Source organism: Eleutherodactylus coqui, chromosome 3 (genome assembly GCF_035609145.1).
Source record: "Eleutherodactylus coqui strain aEleCoq1 chromosome 3, aEleCoq1.hap1, whole genome shotgun sequence".
Lineage (NCBI taxonomy): Eukaryota > Metazoa > Chordata > Amphibia > Anura > Eleutherodactylidae > Eleutherodactylus > Eleutherodactylus coqui.
Genome location: NC_089839.1, coordinates 108,342,540 through 108,369,659, shown reverse-complemented (window position 1 = coordinate 108,369,659; position 27,120 = coordinate 108,342,540). Strand labels below are relative to the sequence as shown.

At 42.3% G+C, this 27,120-nt stretch overlaps 1 protein-coding gene across 2 annotated transcripts in view; it reads right to left on the bottom strand.

The window, feature by feature from the left end:
• STXBP5 (syntaxin binding protein 5) overlaps positions 1-27,120 on the bottom strand; it is a 429,990-nt gene that overhangs the window by 185,105 nt on the left and 217,765 nt on the right. For both annotated transcript variants that reach the window (XM_066595949.1, XM_066595950.1), the window contains exons 6-7: positions 11,956-12,019; positions 7,217-7,300 (exon numbers count right to left, since the gene is read on the bottom strand). In XM_066595949.1, the coding sequence (XP_066452046.1) occupies positions 7,217-7,300; positions 11,956-12,019 (148 nt within the window). The remainder of the gene's footprint in view (positions 1-7,216; positions 7,301-11,955; positions 12,020-27,120) is intronic.

Genomic DNA, 27,120 nt, shown 5'->3' with positions numbered 1-27,120 from the left:
ACATATACAGAAGAGAACTCAGATGTCGCATCCCTCTTCTGTGTGGTGTAATAGACATATACAGAAGAGAACTCCGATGTCGGACCTCTATCCTGCATTGCGTAATATACATATACAGAAGAGAACTCCAATGTCAGACCTCTATCCTGCATAGCGTAATATACATATACAGAAGTGAACTCAGATGTCGCATCCCTCTCCTGTGTGGTGTAATATACATATACAGAAGAGAACTCCGATGTCGGACCTCTCTCATGCATAGTTTAATATACATATACGGAATTAGAACTCAGATGTCGCATCCCTCTTCTGTGTGGTATAAAATACATATACAGAAGAGAACTCCGATGTCTGACCTCTCTCCTACATAGCGTAATATACATATACAGAAGAGAACTCCGATGTCAGACCTCTATCCTGCATAGCGTAATATACATATACAGAAGAAAACTCAGATGTCGGACCCCTCTCCTGCATAGTGTAATATACATATACAGAAGAGAACTCCGATGTCGGACCTCTCTCCTGCATAGTGTAATATACATATACGGAAGAGAACTCCGATGTCGGACCTCTCTCCTGCATAGTGTAATATACATATACGGAAGAGAACTCAGATGTCGCATCCCTCTTCTGTGTGGTGTAATATACATATACAGAAGAGAACTCCGATGTCGGATCTCTATCCTGCATAGCGTAATATACATATACAGAGGAGAACTCCGATGTCGGACCTCTATCCTGCATAGCGTAATATACATATACAGAAGAGAACTCAGATGTCGCATCCCTCTCCTGTGTGGTGTAATATAAATATACATATACAGAAGAGAACTCCGATGTCTGACCTCTCTCCTACATAGCGTAATATACATATACAGAAGAGAACTCAGATGTCGCATCCCTCTTCTGTGTGGTGTAATATACATATACAGAATAGAACTCCGATGTCGGACCTCTATCCTGCATAGCGTAATATACATATACATAAGAGAACTCCGATGTCAGACCTCTATCCTGCATAGCGTAATATACATATACAGAAGAGAACTCAGATGTCGGACCTCAATCCTGCATAGTGCAATATACATATACAGAAGAGAACTCAGATGTCGGACCCCTCTCCTGCATAGTGTAATATACATATACAGAAGAGAACTCCGATGTCCGACCTCTATCCTGCATAGCGTAATATACATATACAGAAGAGAACTCAGATGTCGCATCCCTCTCCTGTGTGGTGTAATATAAATATACATATACAGAAGAGAACTCCGATGTCCGACCTCTATCCTGCATAGCGTAATATACATAAGAGAACTCCGATGTCGGACCCCTCTCCTGCATAGTGTAATATACATATACAGAAGAGAACTCAGATGTCGCATCCCTCTTCTGTGTGGTATAAAATACATATACAGAAGAGAACTCCGATGTCTGACCTCTCTCCTACATAGCGTAATATACATATACAGAAGAGAACTCCGATGTCAGACCTCTATCCTGCATAGCGTAATATACATATACAGAAGAGAACTCCGATGTCAGACCTCTATCCTGCATAGCGTAATATACATATACAGAAGAGAACTCCGATGTCGGACCTCTCTCCTGCATTGTGTAATATACATATACATAAGAGAACTCCGATGTCCGACCTCTATCCTGCATAGCGTAATATACATATACAGAAGAGAACTCCGATGTCGGACCTCTATCCTGCATAGCATAATATACATATACAGAAGAGAACTCCGATGTCGGACCTCTCTCCTGCATGGTGTAATATACATATACAGAAGAGAACTCAGATTTCGGACCCCTCTCCTGCATAGTTTAATATACATATACAGAAGAGAACTCAGATGTCGCATCCCCCTTCTGTGTGGTATAATATACATATACAGAAGAGAACTCCGATGTCGGACCTCTCTCCTGCATAGCGTAATATACATATACAGAAGAGAACTCCGATGTCGGACCTCTATCCTGCACAGCGTAATATACATATACAGAAGAGAACTCCAATGTCGGACCTCTATCCTGCATAGCGTAATATACATATATGGAAGAGAACTCCGATGTCGGACCTCTGTCCTGCATAGTGTAATATACATATACGGAAGAGAACTCAGATGTCTGACCTCTCTCCTACATAGCGTAATATACATATACAGAAGAGAACTCCAATGTCAGACCTCTATCCTGCATAGCGTAATATACATATACAGAAGTGAACTCAGATGTCGCATCCCTCTCCTGTGTGGTGTAATATACATATACAGAAGAGAACTCCGATGTCTGACCTCTCTCCTACATAGCGTAATATACATATACAGAAGAGAACTCCAATGTCAGACCTCTATCCTGCATAGCGTAATATACATATACAGAAGTGAACTCAGATGTCGCATCCCTCTCCTGTGTGGTGTAATATACATATACAGAAGAGAACTCTGATGTCGGACCTCTATCCTGCATAGCGTAATATACATATACAGAAGAGAATTCAGATGTCGCATCCCCCTTCTGTGTGGTATAATATACATATACAGAAGAGAACTCCGATGTCGGACCTCTCTCCTGCATAGCGTAATATACATATACAGAAGAGAACTCCGATGTCGGACCTCTATCCTGCACAGCGTAATATACATATACAGAAGAGAACTCCAATGTCGGACCTCTATCCTGCATAGCGTAATATACATATATGGAAGAGAACTCCGATGTCGGACCTCTATCCTGCATAGTGTAATATACATATACGGAAGAGAACTCAGATGTCGCATCCCTCTTCTGTGTGGTGTAATATACATATACAGAAGAGAACTCCGATGTCTGACCTCTCTCCTACATAGCGTAATATACATATACAGAAGAGAACTCCGATGTCAGACCTCTATCCTGCATAGCGTAATATACATATACAGAAGTGAACTCAGATGTCGCATCCCTCTCCTGTGTGGTGTAATATACATATACAGAAGAGAACTCTGATGTCGGACCTCTATCCTGCATAGCGTAATATACATATACAGAAGTGAACTCAGATGTCGCATCCCTCTCCTGTGTGGTGTAATATACATATACAGAAGAGAATTCCGATGTCAGACCTCTATCCTGCATAGCGTAATATACATATATGGAAGAGAACTCTGATGTCGGACCTCTATCCTGCATAGTGTAATATACATATACAGAAGAGAACTCCGATGTCGGACCTCTCTCCTGCATGGTGTAATATACATATACATAAGAGAACTCTGATGTCGCATCCCCCTTCTGTGTGGTATAATATAAATATACAGAAGAGAACTCCGATGTCTGACCTCTCTCCTACATAGCGTAATATACATATACAGAAGAGAACTCCGATGTCAGACCTCTATCCTGCATAGCGTAATATACATATACAGAAGAGAACTCTGATGTCGGACCTCTATCCTGCACAGCGTAATATACATATATGGAAGAGAACTCTGATGTCGGACCTCTATCCTGCATAGTGTAATATACATATACAGAAGAGAACTCCGATGTCGGACCTCTCTCCTGCATGGTGTAATATACATATACATAAGAGAACTCTGATGTCGCATCCCCCTTCTGTGTGGTATAATATAAATATACAGAAGAGAACTCCGATGTCTGACCTCTCTCCTACATAGCGTAATATACATATACAGAAGAGAACTCCGATGTCAGACCTCTATCCTGCATAGCGTAATATACATATACAGAAGAGAACTCTGATGTCGGACCTCTATCCTGCACAGCGTAATATACATATATGGAAGAGAACTCTGATGTCGGACCTCTCTCCTCCATAGTGTAATATATATATACAGAAGAGAACTCAGATGTCGGAAATCTATGCTGCATAGCGTAATATACATATACAGAAGAGAACTCTGATGTCGGACGTCTATCCTGCATAGCGTAATATACATATACAGAAGAGAACTCAGATGTCGCATCCCTCTCCTGTGTGGTGTAATATAAATATACATATACAGAAGAGAACTCTGATGTCGGACCTCTATCCTGCATAGCGTAATATACATATACAGAAGAGAACTCTGATGTCGGACGTCTATCCTGCATAGCGTAATATACATATACAGAAGAGAACTCAGATGTCGCATCCCTCTCCTGTGTGGTGTAATATAAATATACATATACAGAAGAGAACTCTGATGTCGGACCTCTATCCTGCATAGCGTAATATACATATACAGAAGAGAACTCTGATGTCGGACGTCTATCCTGCATAGCGTAATATACATATACAGAAGAGAACTCTGATGTCGGACGTCTATCCTGCATAGCGTAATATACATATACAGAAGAGAACTCAGATATCGAACCCCTCTTTTGTATGGTGTAATACACATAGGACAATGAGAAGTCCGATGTCAGACCTCTGTCCTGTATAGTGTAATATACATATGACGATGAGAACTCTGATGTCGGACCTATCTCCTGTATAGTTTAATACACATATACAAAAGAGAACTTCAGTACTGGACTTCTCGTCTGCATAGTATTAGAAATACGTGTCAGACCCCACCCTACATGGAAGCTATGCAGGGAAATCTCAATGCTGAATGAGGTCTGACACTGGATTGGAAAGGGTTAAAGCTTTCTTAATCTGCCATCCAACTTTTTAGATCCATCAAAAATGGAAAATTAAAGTGAGAGTTTTTAGATTAAAACTACATTTATATATAATAAGAGAACTTCTCCCTTGTTTCTTTTCTTATATGGATGAAAATAGAATTTAGTCCTACTGTTGGGCAAAGTACTACCTAAGGTAGTTAATCTATATCCTCATCCGAAGGTATTAGACACCATAAAAGTTAAGCGTGAGATGTAGTAGTAGTTTTATTCCCGAATTGTTCTATTTTGTGTTATGATGTGATATGTTCATTTTATTTTCAGAAGGTCCTGAGCGACCTTCGTCAAATGTTTATTTTATCTGAAAAATTTCCCAATAAGACTGATTGTGCAATTCTCTTTTATATATTGTTCAATCAGCAATTTCCCAATACATTCTTTTTATCAAAATCTTACTCTTTACAAACTTGTGCATTTACATTTATCTCTATGAGATGCAGGTAGTTAAAATTCACAGCAGCTGCCAAGAGAGGGCATCATAAACCTTCCTGTGTATGGTGACAGGTCTGTTCAAGAAGGTGCAGGAAATACTAATCTAGTGCAGGTTAGGTTCTGTTCACATCGGCGTCCGAGGATCCATTGCAGATTCTGTATTTATTGCAAAAAATATATATATATTTTTCCCATCAAAGCAACAGACAAATCAGTAGAACATTGGGCGCTGCCAGAGCATACCATGAAACGGAGAAAGCTGAACTGAACGATCGCCAAAGGTGAATGTACACATATACATTGCTTTATGGGTTACTAAGCCTTAAACTAGCAGTAAACAATATTTTCTGGTCCTAAGGCCACAGTGTCATATAGAACCACTCCATAGGGCCATAATAGAACGAAGGATGTTTATCGTCTGAGAAAGTTTTGGAGTATCAAAAGTACAAGCCATTAAAGTCTGATAGGTGGGAGTCCCTAAAGTAGAAGCTATCAGAAATATGGGGCTCCCCTTACTCAGCAGTTCACAGAGGAGGAGACTATACATGTATTTTGCTCTCTCCATTGAAGATTATGAGTCTTGTGATAACAGTGCAGCATCTTACAACTCACATAAACTCCAATAGAGGAAGAAATACATAGACTCCATCTCCAGCTCATGTACTCCTTTCTAGAGTGCCAAAAAGGAGTCTAAGGACTCCATGGACCTCTTGCTATATGAGAGACCCAGAGATGGCTACAGACAGTGCTTGCGTGCCCCTATGCTGTGTAACACTTACCTCTGGAAACTACATGACACATAGACACGTCTGTGTCCAGAGAGCTGGGGGCTGCACAGAATCGCATTGTGAGTAACACATGACCGCTGTGCACCCCTGCCTTAAACTTAAGGTGCGTGTAGACGAAATGATTAATGTTCACATTAACGAAAGTGAAAGAAAATCACTTCTCATTCGTTGTTCCATTTCAGTCGGCATAAAAATCATTTTAAACATTGTGTTTAAACAATGGTCCTTCAGTCTTTCACATAGGAATGTGATACACTGAGCAAGAAGTTCACGAATTTCAATGATCTGCCTGTCTGAACCGGCTACATGAGCGCAAACGGGTTGGTGATGACGTCCACTAGAATTGTCCAGTCCTTGTTGTGTATAAAAGGGCCATTATGCTGCTCCCTACTGGATGTAAAGGTATTAAGGATCTGTGGCACCAAATGTTGAGAAGTTCGCTGCTAATAGATGTTTTCCTCTTTCCCTGACATTATATAAAAAGTAACATACCATCTCTTTCTTCATTCTAGTTCCTTCTGTAGAAGTCCCAGGGTTGTTCATTTCTGTGAATTCTCTTAATACTCTATTCACCTACCGGTATGTTGGTATTAGATATTGGCTAAAAAACTAAAGACTATCACTAGAGTGCTCAGGGGTTGTCACCGAATGAGATTTCATTCCACCTGGTTGTATGAAGGTGTATCCTCTCTGCATCCCTTCTCATAAGGGTAAACACATGCTGCTCTCATTTAGTAACACAGCATGTAAGGCAGAAAATAGACATATGTCCATCCAGTACAGCCTATTACCCCCCAATGTTAATGCAGAAGGCGGCAAATAAAACCCCATTGAGGTAGAAGCCAATTTTCCCCATTTAAGGAAAAAATAAAATCCCCCCCCGACTCCAATCTGGTAATCAGAATAATCCCCTAGATCACCAATCCTTCTGAAGCAATCAGTGATATAACATGTAATATTGTAACATTCAAGAAAGACGTCCAGGCCCCTCTTGTACTCTTTTATCGAGGAGCAGGAGAAGGAAAAAAGCAGATTGTGGAGGCAGGGAAGTAGCAGCAGTTCCCGCTCCCGTTCACCACCAATCAGCGGCACGTATGGGTGGCAGTGGTGAGGAGAAAAAAAATGGTAAGTGATCACACAGTTTTTTTTAGCACGACCGTGATTTAGATAGCTGATGCAACGAATTTCGGCGACTATTTTCCCCGCTTTGGGAGGAAGAAAAGTGAGTCTTATAAAGCGAAAAATTCGGTACTAAACTGGAGCATTGTAGACAACATTGATCATCAGATTACATCACATTAAATCAAATTACACACCTCATCGTAGGTATATCTGTAGTCCGCTCTCTTCGACTTGAGGTCCCATAATACCACTGTACCAGACTCATAACCAATTAGCAGCTAAAAGATAAAACTGTAATGTTAGAGATTTTACTGAAAACACTGGCTCATATATTTTCAATACATTTCAATCAAGATGATAAGAAGTAAGAGATCTGTTTCAATTATTCGGATTTCTTGAATCGCCTTCCAAACATTGGCAACGGTAGAGCAGTTGTATTAGGAGACTATGAGAATGAGAAAAGATGAGAGGAACTGCTTTTTCATCACAAGCTTTTGGTCGAATTATCAAGATGTGCACAATCATATCAGTGGAGAGCAGATGTTCAAATTACAACGTGAAAGACTTTAATTTGTAGTTAGTAGAGAAAATGCATTGTCATTTACAACAGATGCCAGCACTGAGGGATAGGAATGGGGAGAATTTACCAATCAACTAAGCAGAACTCTTCTGCAAGAGAAGTAGCGGCACTTCAATAGTTTTTGTTGGCTTAGGGCAGTTTTAAAACGGAAAGATTATAGTTAAAAAAAAAAAATAGTTCAAGTCTAAACTCAGCCAACGACGAACAACAAACGATAACCGTTCAGTCTAAACTCAGCCAACGACCGAACAACAAACGATAACCGTTCAGTCTATACTCAGCCAACGACCGAACAACAAACGATAACCGTTCAGTCTAAACTCAGCCAACGACCGAACAACAAACGATAACCGTTCAGTCTAAACTCAGCCAACGACCGAACAACAAACGATAACCGTTCAGTCTAAACTCAGCCAACGACCGAACAACAAACGATAACCGTTCAGTCTAAACTCAGCCAACGACCGAACAACAAACGATAACCGTTCAGTCTAAACTCAGCCAACGACCGAACAACAAACGATAACCGTTCAGTCTAAACTCAGCCAACGACCGTACAACAAACGATAACCGTTCAGTCTAAACTCAGCCAACGACCGAACAACAAACGATAACCGTTCAGTCTAAACTCAGCCAACGACCGAACAACAAACGATAACCGTTCAGTCTAAACTCAGCCAACGACCGAACAACAAACGATAACCGTTCAGTCTAAACTCAGCCAACGACCGAACAACAAACGATAACCGTTCAGTCTAAACTCAGCCAACGACCGAACAACAAACGATAACCGTTCAGTCTAAACTCAGCCAACGACCGAACAACAAACGATAACCGTTCAGTCTAAACTCAGCCAACGACCGAACAACAAACGATAACCGTTCAGTCTAAACTCAGCCAACGACCGAACAACAAACGATAACCGTTCAGTCTAAACTCAGCCAACGACCGAACAACAAACGATAACCGTTCAGTCTAAACTCAGCCAACGACCGAACAACAAACGATAACCGTTCAGTCTAAACTCAGCCAACGACCGAACAACAAACGATAACCGTTCAGTCTAAACTCAGCCAACGACCGAACAACAAACGATAACCGTTCAGTCTAAACTCAGCCAACGACCGTACAACAAACGATATTCGTTTGCTTTTCGCTCGTCGTTCATTTTATGCAAGCATAAAAACCATAGTTCGGTTTAAATACCGATCGTTCAGTCCCTCTCAGTAACTTATACAGCAAATGTGAACGACTATACGATTCTCAACAATTTCTCATTTGAACGAGCCAACAATGTATCTGCCTGTCTAAACAGAGTGCCCGAGCGAACGAGGTAACAGTGACATCATTCACGCATTCAAGGATCCTCTAAAAGGGCCCGAAGCCTAATATCGCAATCCACAAACACAAAAGATAAGCAACATTTTCTGTTCTTTTGGACTTTAACAGAAGCAGAACTAAGTAGAATATTTGGTTGAGTTCCAGTCTTCATAGCCCTGTAATCACTCAATGAAATCTGCAAGTCAACCCTGATGTGAAGGCTGTTTTCACATGCGTTTTGGAACTCTAGCACTTGTTCCATCTTGGTTTTCGTTTTTTCTGTGTAGGAATGGAAAGTAGGCTGGAACTCTATACTTAGCAACTTGTACAATCAAATGAACACATTATATATCCCAATGCTAAAAACTGGAAAAAATAAATGAATAAAAATAAATCAGTGCTTAAATCCTGATTGTTAATTCCATCCGCTGAAAAACACAAAAAATGATCAGTCGTATGTACTCTCAAAGAGAACACTGAACTGTTGTCCCACATAAAACACTCTCACACCGATCTGTGGATGGAAAACGAAAAATATTCTGTGCGTTTGCAGAAACACATTTTTTTGAATATATATTTTTATTGTGCAAAATTAGAAAAACTAAAACTATAAATGTATTTGCAGACTATATACTACTCTTTAGGGCTCCTGTCCATGGGCGAATTTTCGCTGCAATCCCGGCGGCGATAATCAAGCCGCGGGGAATGCAGTGAACACTTTGCATAGCGTTGTCATGGAAAGTGCAACCCCCCTACCTCCCCCTGTCCACAACCGGAGAATCATAGCGGTTCTCCGCTCGCGGCCCGCACATCGCAGCATGCTGCGAATTGCCGCATTTCTCCGCAGTGAGCCTACCTGTCAGATAGGTTTACTGTGGAGATCTGTCAGCTGGCTCCTGCTCCCCAGCGGCAGCTCCTGCCGCAGGATTTTGCAACGCCCATGGACAGGCAGCCTACGGTATATGCCAAAAACTGTACATGCATGCTTAAAATTGCAAATGTTTGCATATTTTTTCATATATGTTTAATGTTTAGACTAAACAGAGTAAAAAGTGATATAAACAACCCCTAAACTCAAACTATGTGTAATGGAGCGTCACTCAAGACTACTGTGGCAGCTGGGTTATTTATATGTGCCTACAGTTGAAAATAAATCACCAACAGTATCAGCGTTCAGTAAGACACATCCAAACATCATCCTTTCAATCTCATTAAATCAGACCAAAAAAATATATTTGCACTGGTATGATACCCCTTGTCTGTGTTCCTTCACCAAGGAAGTATTCACATGTGGCTTCTATTGCAGGTTGGGCACAATTGCAGTTGTGTTTTTAAATACAATGTAAAGTGTTTCTATTAATGAATACAACACTAATAAGACAGTGACAAATAGTGAATGCTATGCTGCAGACTTCTGCCGTAACATTTAAAGAGAGCCTGCAAGCAGGAAAAGGGAGGCTAAAAAGGTGTCAAATGGGATAAACATATGCTGAAGCTATTTAATGCAGAGTTTGTTCTAGTGAGCTGTAAATGTTGGGGATCACATCCATGAATGTAGAAGATGTCAGCATAGTAGCCTCCAGGGAACATGGCTTGTAAACAAAGAATAACACCACTATAGTCCCCGCGGTCAAAGTCCCAGAGATCAGTATCCGCTCTCTGGGCCAAAATCTTCAGAGATGACATTACAGGGTCCGTGCACTGTTCGTTCCATTTACCCCTTGTTGCTGAAAGCAGAATACTTCTGTTGCAGATTATGTATGAAGAGTTCAATGGTAAAGGTCATTGAACAAACTCATGACATACATTTTAAGAGGCAGGCTCCATTGCAGTTTTTCAGTTCTGGTCCCAAATTATGCCAATCAAAAGTTTATTACATTTAGCTGCAGGATGAAATACTTATTCTAAAAGTTATGGCTTCTGTTCGGATTCCTTGCTTGTGTGCAATATCTGTGTTCTTCTTGACAACTGTTCAAGCCATTTTAGTTTTTATTGGAAGCTCAAAGAATCTGGCCTGGTTGCAAATCGCATCAATGACCGGTGTGGTAGCTCTGGACGTAATATTTTGTGCCTCTCAAATCTGTGTCCAGGAGGATAATATGGTTGTAAGGCTAATTCTCATGAGCGTACTGTCAGTTTGTGGGCTGACCGGGTCTACAATGGAATAGGATAGGACAGCACATGGACCCGTAGTAGTCAATGTAGTTACACATCAGTTTTTTTCACGATCCACATGGAAAGAAAAAATACTGTAACATGCAATATTCTGGGTGTTTTGCAGATATGACTCGCCGATTCAAGTCAATAGGGACATGAAAAAAACCAAAAAGAAAACATGGTTGGTCTGTATTTCACAAATCTGCTGCTAAAAGATGCAGAAAAAAACCCCCGCCCGTATGGATTAATCCTTAGATGGCCAAAACTGCCAAAATGAATACAGAATACGGCATCTTCAGTCACCTCCACGACAGCAAGAAGCAAAGGAGAAGTACTTTTGCCTCAGGTGTATCTGCTACATAATGTAACCCCAAATAGTTTCTATACTAGATATATCTAATGGTGGTTCCACGTCTGCATTGGGGGTTCTGCTTTCCTGCTTAGTTTGGGGAGCAGGAAAGGGGAATCCCCATGGCTGAATAGGCCCCATTGACTATAACGGGGTCCGTTTGGTTTCCACACAGCTGCTCGGCCTAAGCCGTAAGTAAAAGCGCTGCATGCAGCACTTCCGGTGTTTTAAGCCTGATCTGTGGTTCTAGTGCATATGTGAAGCCGCGCTTACGTATCAGTGATAATGTGAAGGATTGGTGAGTGGCCAGATACGTATCGTTTATGTTCTCTCCTTGTTTTGCTCATTCTGCTGAATGTTCCTTGCAAACTTTATAATTAGGTGTTTATTTGTTGCTAACATTGACCTTTCCAGCTTTGATGTTATTTATCACGATAATAAACTTATTAAAGACCTAATCTGCTTGTCAATGAAATTTAGAATATTTTTTCAACAAATAATATTTTTGTGGAAGAATTAACACTTACCTTTCCTTCATCCATTGGATTATCACTGATGTGGACAACTGGCCCTGGATGTGATTTGGATGACCTGGAAATCAAATGAAAAACCAGTGTGAGCGTTATATACTGTACTGAGTAACATACATCAAAGTGTGATATCCTCGGAACTGGCAGGAATATTTCTGGTTAGCATGTTTAGCGATTTAACAAGGTATACATTTGTGTAACTAGCAGGCTAAACTGATTAAATACTGAGCTACACAGGTTCAGTATCAGAAACTCAGCAGCTGCCAGGCTAATGAAGAAAAGTCTCAATTTGCTGTTACCCTTCATAGCATCAATTTCGTATATTGGGCAAGACAATATATTTACTGAAAGGCTAGATGGGGACTGCAGGTGGTTGCCCCCTTGAAGCTAAAAATGCAGCATTCAAAGCTAGAATATCCAGATCCAACAAATTAGCTTCAGAGCCAAACAAATATAGGTGTCATGGGTGCAATTCTAGCACATACATGATAAGATGAAATTCATGGTCACACTTAAAGGGAACCTTTCAGGTACGTTTTGCCACGGTCACTGTGGACAGCATGAAGTAGTGACAGATATGCTGATTTCAGTGGCCTGTCAACTTATGCGGTAAAAGTTTCAGTAGTTTTTAAGAACTTCTTAGCTGGTTTCTACAGTTCCAAGCAAGACATAAGTTCATTTTTTGTCATTAAGACCTAGTAGCCCTGCTCACGCCATATTTCTTAAAAAAAACACTGTACATTACGTTGGGCTTACACAAACAGATTTGAATTGCGGATCACGCAATCGCCGTCCACGCGGGAGATCTACAGTAAAACGCGGGCATTCAAAGGCATGTATTTTTGCATTTTCCTTGCAGGTAGGAAATGCATATTTCGCGAGCAGAAGAAAAATCGCAGCATACCCTATTTTAGCACGGAATCTGCACAGACGGCCTCCATTGAGGTCAATGAAGGCGTGCCACCCACAGCCTACACTCAATTACCATTACATATGAGCAGTGGAAATGTTTGCAACTTGATAGAAAACACATAGAAAAGCCAGCTGGAAATTACACTGTGCATGTGCGTGCATCCATGATCTTCCGCAACCATTCGCAAATACTTGGCGATGATTTGCACGTCTTCTGCTGCGGAAATCTGAATGCGGAATTCGACCCATTCATGTGAGCTCGGCCTTATACCATTAGTGACAGACCTCTGAAATCAGTGAGCCTATAACTAGTTTATACTGACCACAGGGGGGACAGCAAAAGCACATGACAGGTTCCCTGTACATATATACTTGCACACATGTGTATATGCTGTAATACTGTATACGAAAATATGAAACAAATGTATACAATTTACTCACACACTTGTAAATAAACTTAAATATAGATGTATACACTCCAGAATTTGGTACTAACAAATTAGAGCAAAGCCTTTCTATTACACTTCCTCCCCAGACCACTAATGTCGAGACCAGCTACACTGACAGCAGGTTAGAGAATCAGCTGATTGCCGGGGATCCCGAGTGGCGGACACCTGCCAAACTATTGATGACCTATCTTGGGGAAAGGAAAACCCCTTTAAGAGGTTGAAAAGGTGGTGTACTCATGAAACAACCCCTTTAAGCAGACAACCCTTTCAGAGTATGACAATCCAGGATCCATCACTGCCATAAGTTTTATATCTTTTAATAAAGAAGAATGGGTGGGGGAGGTAGTACCATGTAAAAGGCACAATGATCAGCTAATGAACAAGTGACTGCTCATTCATTGACTAACTGATTTACAGGAAGCATAAAAGCCCTCGGTGATCATCTATATATCTGGCTGTGTGAACAAGGACATGAACAACCAATTTACGGGGATGAAAGATCGTAGAGACCATTGTTCATCCCAACGGCATCAATTCTTGGTCCATGAGAAAAAGTAAATGAGCGCAGATTGGTCTTGTTATATCGGGCCGAAAATCCGCTCATATAGAAGGTAGACAATGTAAGGAAGACTCCAAGTAGTCTACAGTTAGCAGTGCTGATGGTGCAGCGAGGTTTATCTTACTCAAGTTTATGTAAACTCACTGCAGGCGGTCACACACTTATGTTCATAAGGAAGGCGTAATGAAAGAAGTAACATTTTTCCTCCTGTTCTGATACATGAGAAACGACAGATATAAATGCACTGCAAAACAAGCATTGTTTTATGATACCTTGTTTCTGTATAACCAAAGTTTACTATTAGAGATGAACGAACATGCTCTTCCGAGCTTGATGTTCGTTTGAGTATTAGCATACTTGATGGTGCTCGTTACTCGAGCAAGCACCACGCCGTGTTCGAGAAAATTTTTTGGCCCCTTTCCACATTACCACTTCCTGTTGTGACTTGCTAGCTCAGCACCCGGCAGGTTCATTGCAAAAATGCTCAAGTCTCCCATTGACTTTAATGGGTTTCGTTACGCAATTAGAGCTCTCGAATATTACGTAAAGCTCGACTCGAATAACGCCTATCCAAAGTTTGTGTGTGGTATTGTAACTTAGCTATATTAACTTTAATGGAGAAGAACCGCAATACCCGACATGGATAGCTACGGTGCTGTTTTTGGAAGAAAGCAGACATGTTTTTCAAAATTTCTAGACAATCCCTTAAAGATGCAGAAGTTTTGTTTTTACACTTATTTTATTTAACCCTTAAAGGGGTTGTCCCGCGTCGAAACGGTTTTTTTTTTTTTTCAACCCCCCCCCCCCCCCCCCGTTCGGCGCGAGACAACCCCGATGCAGGGACCTAAAGAAAGCTTACCGGAGTGCTTACCTGAATCCCCGCGCTCCGGTGACTTCTATACTTACCGGTGAAGATGGCCGCCGGGATCCTCTTCCTCCGTGGACCGCAGCTCTTCTGTGCGGTCCATTGCCGATTCCAGCCTCCTGATTGGCTGGAATCGGCACGTGACGGGGCGGAGCTACACGGAGCTACACGGAGCTACACGGAGCCCCATAGAGAACAGGAGAAGACCCGGACTGCGCAAGCGCGGCTAATTTGGCCATCGGAGGCCGAAAATTAGTCGGCTCCATGGAGACGAGGACGCCAGCAACGGAGCAGGTAAGTATAAAACTTTTGATAACTTCTGTATGGCTCATAATTAATGCACAATGTACATTACAAAGTGCATTAATATGGCCGTACAGAAGTGTATAGACCCACTTGCTGCCGCGGGACAACCCCTTTAACTACCGCCCATATGTCTTTTGAAGTAGGTCATTAAGGGGCTTTAATCTGCAGAACCGTCAAAAGGTCCCTGTGTCGGAGAAAGTGGGTACTCGACTATCGAGTGATAGCTGGAACTTGCTCTGATAGCGGGAACTTCGATTCCCACTATTTAACCCTTTACATGCCACATGTACAAGGCTGACAGAGGGAAGGTGCTCCTTCTGTCACCCATTGGACCCCCAAGATGTGATTGCGAAGTCCCGATGGGTTGCTATGGCACTCAGAGACTTGGAAATAGCTTATGGGTCCTACCAGTTACGATGACCTATAAGGCTCAGCCCCTGGCTGAGCTACATAGGCTGAAGTATAGCAATATATAAGAAGAATTATAAAGGATGCTGATATTTAGCTCCACTAGAGCAGCGGTTCCCAAACTGTGCTCTGTGGAGCGACAGTCAAGGGCTCCAAATGAGGGTCTCCATGGTGGCAAACCTATGGCACACATGCTGACGGGTGCTCACCACTGTAGTGATTACCGGAGTGGTGCCACAACTTCCCGACAGTAATCGTACAGCGACGCTGATCCTGATGCACACTCAGTGCACACCCCAGGATCCTCCTCCTTAAGTATCGCATGAGAAGACAAGGTAGGAAACGTTCCGGGCTCACACACTAACGTCAGTGTGCTCTGGGAATCGGCGCAGAGTAGAGGAGTAGCAGCGCTGACTGCAAGGAGGAGGTAAGTATATGTGTTGGGAGGCTATTGTTACTGTGGGGTTACTATTACTGTGGGGGTTAATATTACTACTGTGGGGGTTAATATTACTACTGTGGGGTTAATATTACTACTGTGGGGTTAATATTACTACTGTGGGGTTAATATTACTAAAGAGGTAATATTACTACCGTGGGGTTAACATTACTGCGTGGTTAATATTATTGAAGGAGTTATTATTACTACTGTGGGGTCAATATTACAGAGGAGGTCAATATTACTGCGGGGTTAATATTACTGTGGCTACTATGGGGTTAATAATATTACTGTGTGGTTAATATTACTGTGGCTACTGGGGGGTTAACATTACTGAGGGGGTTAATATTACTGTGTGGTTATTAGAGGGAGTTAATATTACTAATGTGGGGTCAATATTACTGAGGGGGTTAATATTACTGTGGGGTTAATTTTACTGTGGCTACTGTGGGGTTAACATTACTGAGTGGGTTAATATTACTGTGGCTACTGTGGGGTTAACATTACTGAGGGGGTTAATATTACTGTGGGAGTTAATATTACTACTGTGGGGTCAATATTACTGAGGGGATTAATATTACTGTGGCTACTGCGGGGCTAATACTGAAGGAGTTAATAATATTACTGTGGCTACTGTGTGGTTAATATTGAATGGGTTAATAACATTACTGTGTGGTTAATATTACTGTGGCTGCTGTGGAATTAATAATATTACTGTGGGGTTAACATTACTGGTGGGGTTAACATTACTGTGGCTACTTTGTGGTTAATACTGAAGGGGTTAATATTACTGTGGGGTTAACATTATTACTGTGGGGTTAATATTACTGTGGCTACTGTAGGGTTAATACTGAAGGCATTTAAAAATATTACTGTGGGGTTAATATTACTGAGGGAGTTAATAATATTACTGTGTGGTTAATATTACTGGGGAGGTTAATATTACTGTGGCTACTGTGGGGTTAATATTACTGAGGGAGTTAATAATATTACTGTGGGGTTAATATTACTGAGGTGGTTAATATTATTACTGCGGCTACTGTGGAGTTAATATTACTGCTGGGGCTTATGTGGGGTTGTTATTATTACTGAGGCTACTTTTACAACTGGGGCCACTGTGGGGGTCACTATTACTACTGCCTTACAAAAAACAGAGCAAAAAGTGATCAAAACTTTGCATGGATCAACAAATGATACCATTAAATTACAATTGATCGCGCAAAAAAAAATCCCAAGAAACACACAACCGTTACAAAAAAAGGAAAATGTCAGAAATCTTTGAATGCAGCAATAAAAAAAAATATTAACTGTGAAAGTATTAAGTAATACGTTTAAGTGTGAAAAAGTTGCAAAAAAAAAAAGCCTACATAAATTTGGTATTGGTGTAATCGTACCGGCTGCAGAATTAATTTACATATTATTTATACTGCACTGTGAATGGCATTAACAATAAAAAACATGCCAGATTTGCAGATTTTGTTAATCTCGCCTCTAGAAAAAATGGAATAAAAAGCAATCAAAATGTTATATGTTCTCAAAACTTGGATACATGAAGACTAGAATTCATCCCACAAAAAAACAAGCCCTCAGAGCTCTGTTGATGGAAGAAAACGCTATGGCTTTTGGAATGCGGCAACACAAAAGCTAATCTTTAAAAAAGAAAACAAACAAACAACAGTTCTTTTGTGTACAAAAATAGTAAGACATAAAAAAACTATACAAACGATATCAGTTATCTCATTATTTATTTTGAATACTGAAAGCGGTGAAAATGAAAAATTTTCCCCAATCCCTCTAAAGAAACAATTAACAAAAGTTATACAATACATTATATGTACCCAAAAATGTCATTTAAAAAATACAACTTGTCCCGCAAAAAACAAGTCCCAAAAAAGAAAAAGGTTATGGCTCCTGGAATAAGATGATGAAAAATTGTAAAAGTTGGTTGGTCATGACAAGACTAACAGGATTCGTCACTTAGGGGTTAAAGACATCACTGCAAAACAAATAGTATTGAGCTGGGGTGAAATGTGCAGGCGATATTGAACTAATCCTATGCGAGTGGTAAAAGATATTCAACAGCATCATGTGGTCAGCATTCAAGTAGGTACCGTATATACCGGCGTATAAGACGACTTTTGAACCCCGAAAAATCTGCTCTGCAGTCGGGGGTCGTCTTATGCGCCGGTAATACAAAAAAAAAAAAAGTGTAAAAAAAAAAAATTTTATTACTCACCTCCCACGGCGTTCTGTCGCGCTCCGGCAGGATGTCGCTCGCTCCGGCAGGCTGTCGCTCGCTCCTCGTCCCCGCCGCAGCATAGCTTTCTGAATGCGGGGCTTGAAATCCCCGCTTCCAGAAAGCTAATACACACGCCGGCAGCAATGACATCATTGAATGGGTGTGATTGCTAACACGTGCGCCTTCAGCCAATCACACTATTCAATGACATCATTGAATGGCTGTGATTGGCTGAAGGCGCACGTGTTAGCAATCACACCCATTCAATGATGTCATTGAATAGTGTGATTGGCTGAAGCCACGTGTGCTTTAGCCAATCACAGCCATTCAATGATGTCATGGCTGCCGGCGTGTGTATTAGCTTTCTGGAAGCGGGGATTTCAAGCCCCACATTCAGAAAGCTATGCTGCGGCGGGGACGAGGAGCGAGCGACAGCCTGCCGGAGCGAGCGACATCCTGCCGGAGCGCGACAGAACGCCGTGGGAGGTGAGTAATAAAAATTTTTTTTTTTTCTCCACTGAATACCGGCGTATAAGGTGACAGTTGGGGGGTCGTCTTATACGCCCCGTCGCCTTATACGCCGGTATATACGGTAGATAACAAGCAATCAGGGCTCCGTGGAATGGAAACCAAGAACATGCACACATTTAGGCATTGCTCAGCCCGGTGTCACAGCTTCAGTTTTAAGGGATCCATGGACAAATAGGACATCTGTTTGGAAACACATCCTGTCGACTTAAATTTTGCCTTATGTTTTTTTTTACCGAGTAAATTAGCACAGTAGACTGGGGCAACAGTGAGAGACTATGAACCATTGCAGACACACTTTCATATACAGAAGTAGGAACTTTACCTGGTAAAGTAACATTTAGGGCTCATGTCCACGGGCAAAAGAAGAATTAAAATCCGCAGCAGATTTTAACTCTTCTCCTGCCTGCGGATCCGCATCCCATAGGGATGCATTGACCACCCGCGGGTAGATAAATACCCGCGGATCGTCAATAAAAGTGATTTTAAAAAAATGGAGCATGAAAAAATCTGGACCATGCTCCATTTTCGTGCGGGTCTCCCGCGGGGACGGCTCCCGCAGGCTTCTATTGAAAGAGACAAATTGAGACAAAAATCGGAATTTACTCACCCGCTCCGTTTCTTCTCTTCGCCACGGCGCCATCTTCTCTCTGTCGCGGCCGGATCTTTTTTCTTCGGGCCGGCGCATGCGCGGGGCACGTCACCGACGTCATCCTGCGCATCCGCCGGGCCGAAGAAAGAAGATCCGGCCGCGACGCAGAGAAGATGACGCCGTAGCGAAGGAAGGATCTGGAGCGGGCGGGAGGTAAGTTTATTCTTATTTATTCTTATTTTCAGCCCTCATGTCCGCGGGGCAGGAGGGACCCGCTACGGATTCTCCATGGAGAATCCGGAGCGGGCCTGATTTTCCCCGTGGACATGAGGCCTTAAAGGTCAAAGTAATGTTTTTTTGCAATATAAGTATATCAAGTCTCATTCTGGCTTAAATCATCAATAAGTACAGTATTTCAATGAATTACATGCACTGCATGATGCCACTATATGGCTGGCTTTTTCAAAATTCTCCATGTTTTTATCAAATATGGATCTAGATACAGTATTATGAAAACCCTTCACAGGTTTGGCAAAAGAACATGGAGATCCGCCGAATTTAAAGAATCCTTTGTGAGATAGGTAACACTTATTGGAAGAATCAGAGAAACTAGATTACAAAATACTAGAGGCGGGGGGGCTTTTTTTTATAGGCAATTCTAAGTTAAAATGGTATGGTGTCTCATCCTGATATACCATGGGTGGGTCCCTGTGAATGAGCTTTTTGATCTGATTAAATTGAGGACTACAATTTAATACCAGAACTAGTTTGTCAGATTTTTTATTTAGACCATGCTCATTACCATTAGAGGACCTGTCCAGCAAAACGAGACGTGACATCAACAATACTGGAAGTGAGTTATAACATCCAAGAGGTATAACCCTCTTTACAAGTCATTAGTAAGTATTATTATTAGAGATGAGCGAGCGTACTCGGATAAGCACTACTCGCTCGAGTAATTGGCTTTATCCGAGTATCGCTGTGCTCGGGGCTAAAGATTCGGGTGCCGGCATGGAGCGGGGAACTGCAGGGGAGAGCGGGGAGGAACGGAGGTAAGATCTTTCTCTCCTTCTCTCCCGCCCGCTCTCCCCTGCTCCCCGCTGCGACTCACCTGTCAGCCGCAGTGGCACCCGAATCTTTAGACCCGAGCACAGCGATACTCGGATAAAGCCAATTACTCGAGCGAGTAGTGCTTATCCGAGTACGCTCGCTCATCTCTAATTATTATGCTCCAAAATATAATAAATCTCACAGAAACTGTTTCTCCTGGGTCTCATTGTTTCACCCACTGCTAAAGCTTTTATAGTATGGCGTGGATGGTCGCTATTAGTCCCAGGCGTCTTATCCGTAAAAGTACGGATAATCTCATTGGGAATGTCAATTAATTGTAGATCCAGAAGGGATAGAAGCATTAAAAGGTATGGGAAAAATGAAGATTAAATTAGTTATCATTAATGTATTTAATAAAATCTGGTATGGCAGTTACTGGACCCCTCCAAATCAAGAGAAGGTCATCGATGTACCTGCCATACCAGAAAATACAGTGTTGAAACTAATATTTAAAGAGAAAATATAACGCTCCACCAAAAAGGCATCACCAGCTTCACAATCGAAGGAGAAGGTTTGGCCGCCATAGGTTCCATATTTTTAATATTTTTTGTAATGCAAGTGATTTTTAACTTCCTTGCTTTACCATAGGCTGCGCTGGATATCCCCCTTGGTGCTACTGGTCTACATGCTGTTAGTCGAATGCCTCTGCGCTCTGTCCTTTTGGTATTAAAGTAGTTGGTGAGCTGGGATTTCTTTCGTAATTAAGAATGTTTGCAGTATAGCTTATTGTTACATAACGAGTTCATTGGATTTCTGAAGCATATCAGGCAGAGCTTGTCAATATAATAATATTTTCTCGATGATCTGTCTCAAATTATTTGCTGTTGAATCAAGCAAAAAATAAGCATGTTTGCCCTATCCGTTTAGGCCGCCATTTCCTGTTTGTCATTGTCACAACACATTCTCCTTTCCTGACAGACACTGCTGGACACGTATCACTTGTTCATCTATTTCTGCTTAAGAAAAGCTTGCCAAGCAGCAACAGAAAATGTTGTAGCATCTCAGAAAAGGACTTTAGGGCATTGCAGAAATAGCATTATTTTAACTTTCATAGTAATAAACTATTCCAAGTTACTTTTGGCTACTTTAGGAAGACGGGAAGATTGCCACAAATTTGTATTAAAATCCATAGAAAGTATAGGTGCCTGATAGACAACGCAAGATAGTTCTTTTCCACACATCGATTCTATATTGCAGAGGATTTCTGGGTTATTAATTCCAAGGTCGCAGTTAATCAGTGGATTATATGTTGCATGAAAGGGTCATGTGTAACGCTGCAAAACAGCCCCAGAAAGTGAATGCTATTTTAAAATGTCATGCTCATGTTAATAATAAACAGTCAATTTCATGGCAAAAGTTCATTCACTATGGTAAATACTAAAATGAGAGCACAGCAGGCAGAATTACACAAGTCACATGTTGGTCAGCAGGATGTGGACTGTTTCACAATAGCATAAAGTACTGTGTACATCCCGTTTACACACTATACAGTATACTCCCATAGGTGCAGGGTTATAGCTTTCGGATGACATCTGCAAAAAATACACTGGTCAACAAACTTTTTCGTTGGTTTCAGGTGGACTAGGTAGAATTTTTGTGCTGATACAAATCTGTTTTCAGTTCTTTTGTAGCCCATCTAGTTTTTGTGATGAGACGCCTTTTCTTTCAGTATTGGCTGTAATATGAGTCCCATATAATCAATATTTCTCATTTCAGATTGGATTTCACTTGCCATAAATTCATTTGTTGGCATGTCTAGTAAATGCAGGAATCACCAGGACACGTTTCACTATGCCTGTGGTTTACTTACAGCTTCAGAAAAGCGGCGTAAAATTACTGTAAATCCTTTAAAAATCGACAAATTGTATTAATGTTTTGTTTTGGTAAAAAGTATAAGAATAAAAACTGATTGAATGGATGATAAACGTGCATGATATGTGTTACTTAGGCGCACTTTGGAATGGTTCCATTCCTGGTACTTTCTGAAGTATACGTAAAATCAGTAAAAATCGTAGGTGGTCATATTTCAAAACCTGAATGTGGTAGGAGAAAACTGAATGTTTATTTGGAACCAGCAATTTGGTCTAGAAAATGCCTTTTTGGTTTACAATGAGACTTTAATCTGGTTCTTTAGACATGTAAATCCAGAGCAACCTTTTACGTGCCAATGTTCCCACATGGGATCATTACGTTTCAATTTTTTTAGTGGCCTAAATTTTACCACTTTTGTTAAAAAAAAAAAAAAGGCCTGTAAAGGGGTTATTAAGGAGAGGTCCTAAAGTTGGGGTTAAGTTGCGTTTACACTGAACGATTAGCGCTCAAAATAATCCCTGGATCGTTCAAATTTCAACAATAATCATGCAGTGTACATAAACGCAGGCAACAATCGAATGATGAACAATAATTAGTTTGCGGTATTCGTGTATCTTGACACCACTGGAAGTAGTGGTGGAGTCAAGATACAAGCAGTTTGACAGGGTCTTCGGCCTGACAGGTCCTCCCAGCAGAAGCACAGCGGTCTCCGGCTCTCTTCCCTTGTGCTGAGGCGCAGCATCGGGCTCCTAGCAGCGCAGACGAAGGTGACAGGTCTGTTCCTGTCTCCACCATCGTTGGTGTGGCAGGAGCGCAGAACAACCAGTGGCCTTCTCCGCCTGTCTCCCCCATCCTGGACTGCAGCCTCGGCCTTCCAGCAGCGGTGGAAACTTTGAGGTCTCTCCGGCTCTATTCCTTGGCCTGAGGCTGAAAGCGGCATTCGGGCCCAATGAGGTGAGAGGCGGGGTTGGGGAGTTGCGGCACTGCACCGCTGAGACGGAATCGCTGGCCGGCCAGGACCAGTGCGTGACAGCAGCAGCGGCAGGGGCATGGCGGGGGGTGGGGGGCGGGAAGTCTCAGCAGTTTGTGCCAATGTACAAGTCAGTGCTGCAGAGCAGCTGGCGGCCACACTGGTAGAACCAGAGCTCTGTGGCACATGGATGCGGTGAGCATGCAGGAGCAGCCAGCGGGGGACAGCGATGGTGGGGGGGGGGGACGCAGTTTAATGAGGCAAGCACTTTTGCAACACCTGGTGGCCAAATAGCCTATGATCCCTGGCTACAGGAATCCCACCCCAGCCAACATGCAATAAACAGGCTGTAGCTAGGACCTACATCAAGACAGCCAATCAGGAACTGGGCGTGTGACAGGGGCATTTTCCCTGGCAAACCCCTAGCTTCCGGTGGCGTCAAGATACACTAATACCTTAGTCCACTCATCGTTCATTTTATGCAAGTGTGAAAATCATCGTTTTTTGCTAATCATTCGGTTTTAATACCGATCATTCAGTTGCTTTCATTCACCGGTACAGTGAATGTGAACGATTAACCAATTTGCAAACGAACAATTCATCTGCCTGTATAAACTGGCTGCCATCGTTCACTCGTGAGAAGCACCCTTAGATGGCAGCATTATGACTTGCTTTCTCTCCCACTTCTAGCATACTGAAGAACAGCTGCCAGATAGATACAACACAGTGAGTAGTTTTACCCTACAGATGAAAATTAGGTCAGATGAGCATCTTCAATAATGTCAAATTAATTACAGGATGATATGACCAATATATACAATACAGAGCAGGTCATTACTGCAAAATGTCAACATATATTTTATACAATGGTAAAACAGACATAGGCAATTAATACAATTCAGTTTCAGTGTATCTTGGGCTATGGATAAGGTTTTCATCGCACCAGCTAAGACCAAATATAACATTCAGAGCCTCTAGCACAAAATTCTGGACAGAATGATGCAGAATGCCGTGTTATTTTGTTCGGGAAAAGGGCGAACAGCATGATGGAAAACCCAACGAACCCCATTATAGTCAATGGGGTCTGTTGGGCACTGTTCCTGGCGCTCATGTGCTGAAACCACCACTTCAGGTATTTTTTTTCTCTCCGCTTCTAGAACAGAGCTTAAAAAGGGAAATGATAGCGCAGGTGGAACCTCACCTAAATACAGCAAACTCTTTTTTTTCACATAAAGCAAATACATGCACAGCAATTTCTGAACATGTACTGATTATCAGAATTATATGGACTAATTTTGATCAGTACGCATTACAGAGGTTGTACCAGAATGACAAGTTATCCCCTAGCCACAGGATAGGGAATAACTTGCTAATTGATAGAGCTATCACCGCTGAGACCCCCACCGATCTCAGGTTCTGTGTCCCTCTTTGCCTGTCACCGCAGGATCATTTCTTCCCTTGCAGTAATGTCAGAATGAATGCAGTGCTGGCCAAGCATGCACGGTCAATGCTCCATTCATTTCAAAGGGGCTGACAGAAATACCCGAGTGCTTAACACTCGGCTGTCTGCGGCAGTTGCATAGAAAAAGGAATGGTGAGTAGTGTGCTTACGCGCCCAGCATTCTCTTCAGTCTCCTGCTTCAGAGGATGCAGTGAGGAAAAAAGGGAACACAAGACCTCCCTTTCTCTGGATCGGTGAGGGTCTTAGCAGTGAAACCCCCACTGATCAGCAAGTACTTGGGATTCTGATACAAGCTTTGTAAACTATTTCTGTGCATACACTTCCGGTATTATTGTATTAGTCCTGGTGGAGTAAAGATTGACAGGGGGTTGACGCCCCCTGATGCTGATTGGCTGCACAGCAGCCTGGCTAATGGGTTCTGTAGCCCCAGTAAAGGTTGCCGGCAAATACAGACAGCGACCCGTGCTGCTAACGCAGAGCCCCGGCTGCAGGGAAGGTGACAGGGCTGGGGGGAGAGACATCAGAATGCGGCGGCCGCACAGTGCAGGACCACACGCCATCAGCCTTCCCCTCACCACCTGATGTCACTTTGAAGTGGTCTTGGCTGCAGGGAGGCCACAGGCCCCGCGGCACAGACACTGGCCGGCTCTGGTCACACCGTGCAGGAGCACAGCAGGCATCACAGAGCTGCGTGCCACACTTGCCTGCATGCATTAGAAGGCAAGGGACCGGAGAGCATCGGGGGACTGCCACACAGACCGCGCCTCACAGAACCAGCAAACCAACAGCAGCAGGACACTGACACAAAGCTTGTGATAGACATGATGATTAGTCAGCGTAAAATGTCTATTGATTTGTACTAAACTAGATGTATTACGCAGCTGCAATGACTTTTGACTTTGTGGAGGTTAATGGCCACACAATCTCATCATGGTATTTGCTGGACAATGGCATGGTGAAAGATGTGTGGTGTAATGTTAGCCTAGTACATAAGTTGCACAAGCAGCCTCTAAGAGTTAAAGGTCATAGTATTATATGTATTGCTTGTGTTCATCTTGAGTGCTTTCCTAGCCCTTTCCCACCCCCCACACAGACACTATTTAAACAATGAGTTGTCACGTACACAGAAATTCCTTAAGGTTGCCTGCATGCTAAGAAGACAAAGTCCAAGCTACACCGGACTTGAGGAAGGGTGGGCAGAGAGGCGGGAGATTCTATATGATCCGACAAATGAGAATCTTATATGTTACTGATGTAATCTGTTGCACGCCCATTAAAAGGGCAGGTGTCATGTGTTATAATAAAAAGGCTGAGGCTCTACACATTGGGGACTCAGCTTAGACCGGCATTTGTGTCTGATCTGATCGATGATGTGTGCACACTATACAATTTGGAAGCTACAGAATACCCCGAAACCTGCTGGAGGAAAATATGATCCAGTTCAAGCTGGCTAGCAGGGGTGCAGCACACGGCCGGGTAAGACAGACGGAGCGCTCACTTACATCGCACGCTGCTTCAGCCCCTCATCCATTCAGGCACCTACTAGGACCTTTCCCTATTACGCCAATCGGGAGCTAGGGGTGTGACAGGGGCATTTTCCCTGTCAAACCCTTAGCGTCCGGTGGCATCAAGATACCATAATACCTACACTTCCTTTATGTAAATTATTGAGCTATGGAACATCAAAGTTATATAAATGTGAAACATGAGGTCCCACTATCACAGGTCCTCCTCCCACATGTACTGCACAGCTTCTCCTCCAGTTACATCCTCCAGTAGCCCCTCATTCAGTCAGCAGAGTGCGCAAAAGCCAGGGGTACCGTACATATTAGGGCAGTGTGCAGTTTGCGAACTCCGTAGACACAAAACACTGGCCCATCTTCTCCAGTGTTTAGATAACATCCTATTGTGCTGCATATATTACACCCCTAGCCTTATGCACAGCTGCAGCCCTATGCTACACAACCAAACAGACAGCACAACAAGCCCAGAGAACAGAGGGGAAGGGATGTGGCTTAAGGTAACCCTTTCACTGCCAGAGGAACACCAATCACCTACTAAACAGGAGCATGTCAAGTGTATAAAGCCCATTCAAGCATCCCCGACACATACATATAGATCTTGTTATTTATATCTTGTTATTTGTATAGCGCTAACTTATTCCACAGCGCTGTCAGGTAATTTTTTTATTTTATTATTTACTAGCGTACCCATCGCGCGTTGCCGCGAAGACAGACATACATACATTCGTTTTTATATATCTAGATAACAACCAATCACAGCGCAGCTTTCAAGTTACCTCAGTGGTATAATATATAACAACCAATCACAGCACAGCAGCTTTCATGTTACCTCAGCAGTATAATATATAGCAACCAATCACAGCACAGCTTTCATGTTACCTCAGCGGGATAATATATAGCAACCAATCACAGCACAGCTTTCATGTTACCTCAGCAGTATAAGAAATAGCAACCAATCAGAGCACAGCTTTCATTTTACCTCAGCAGT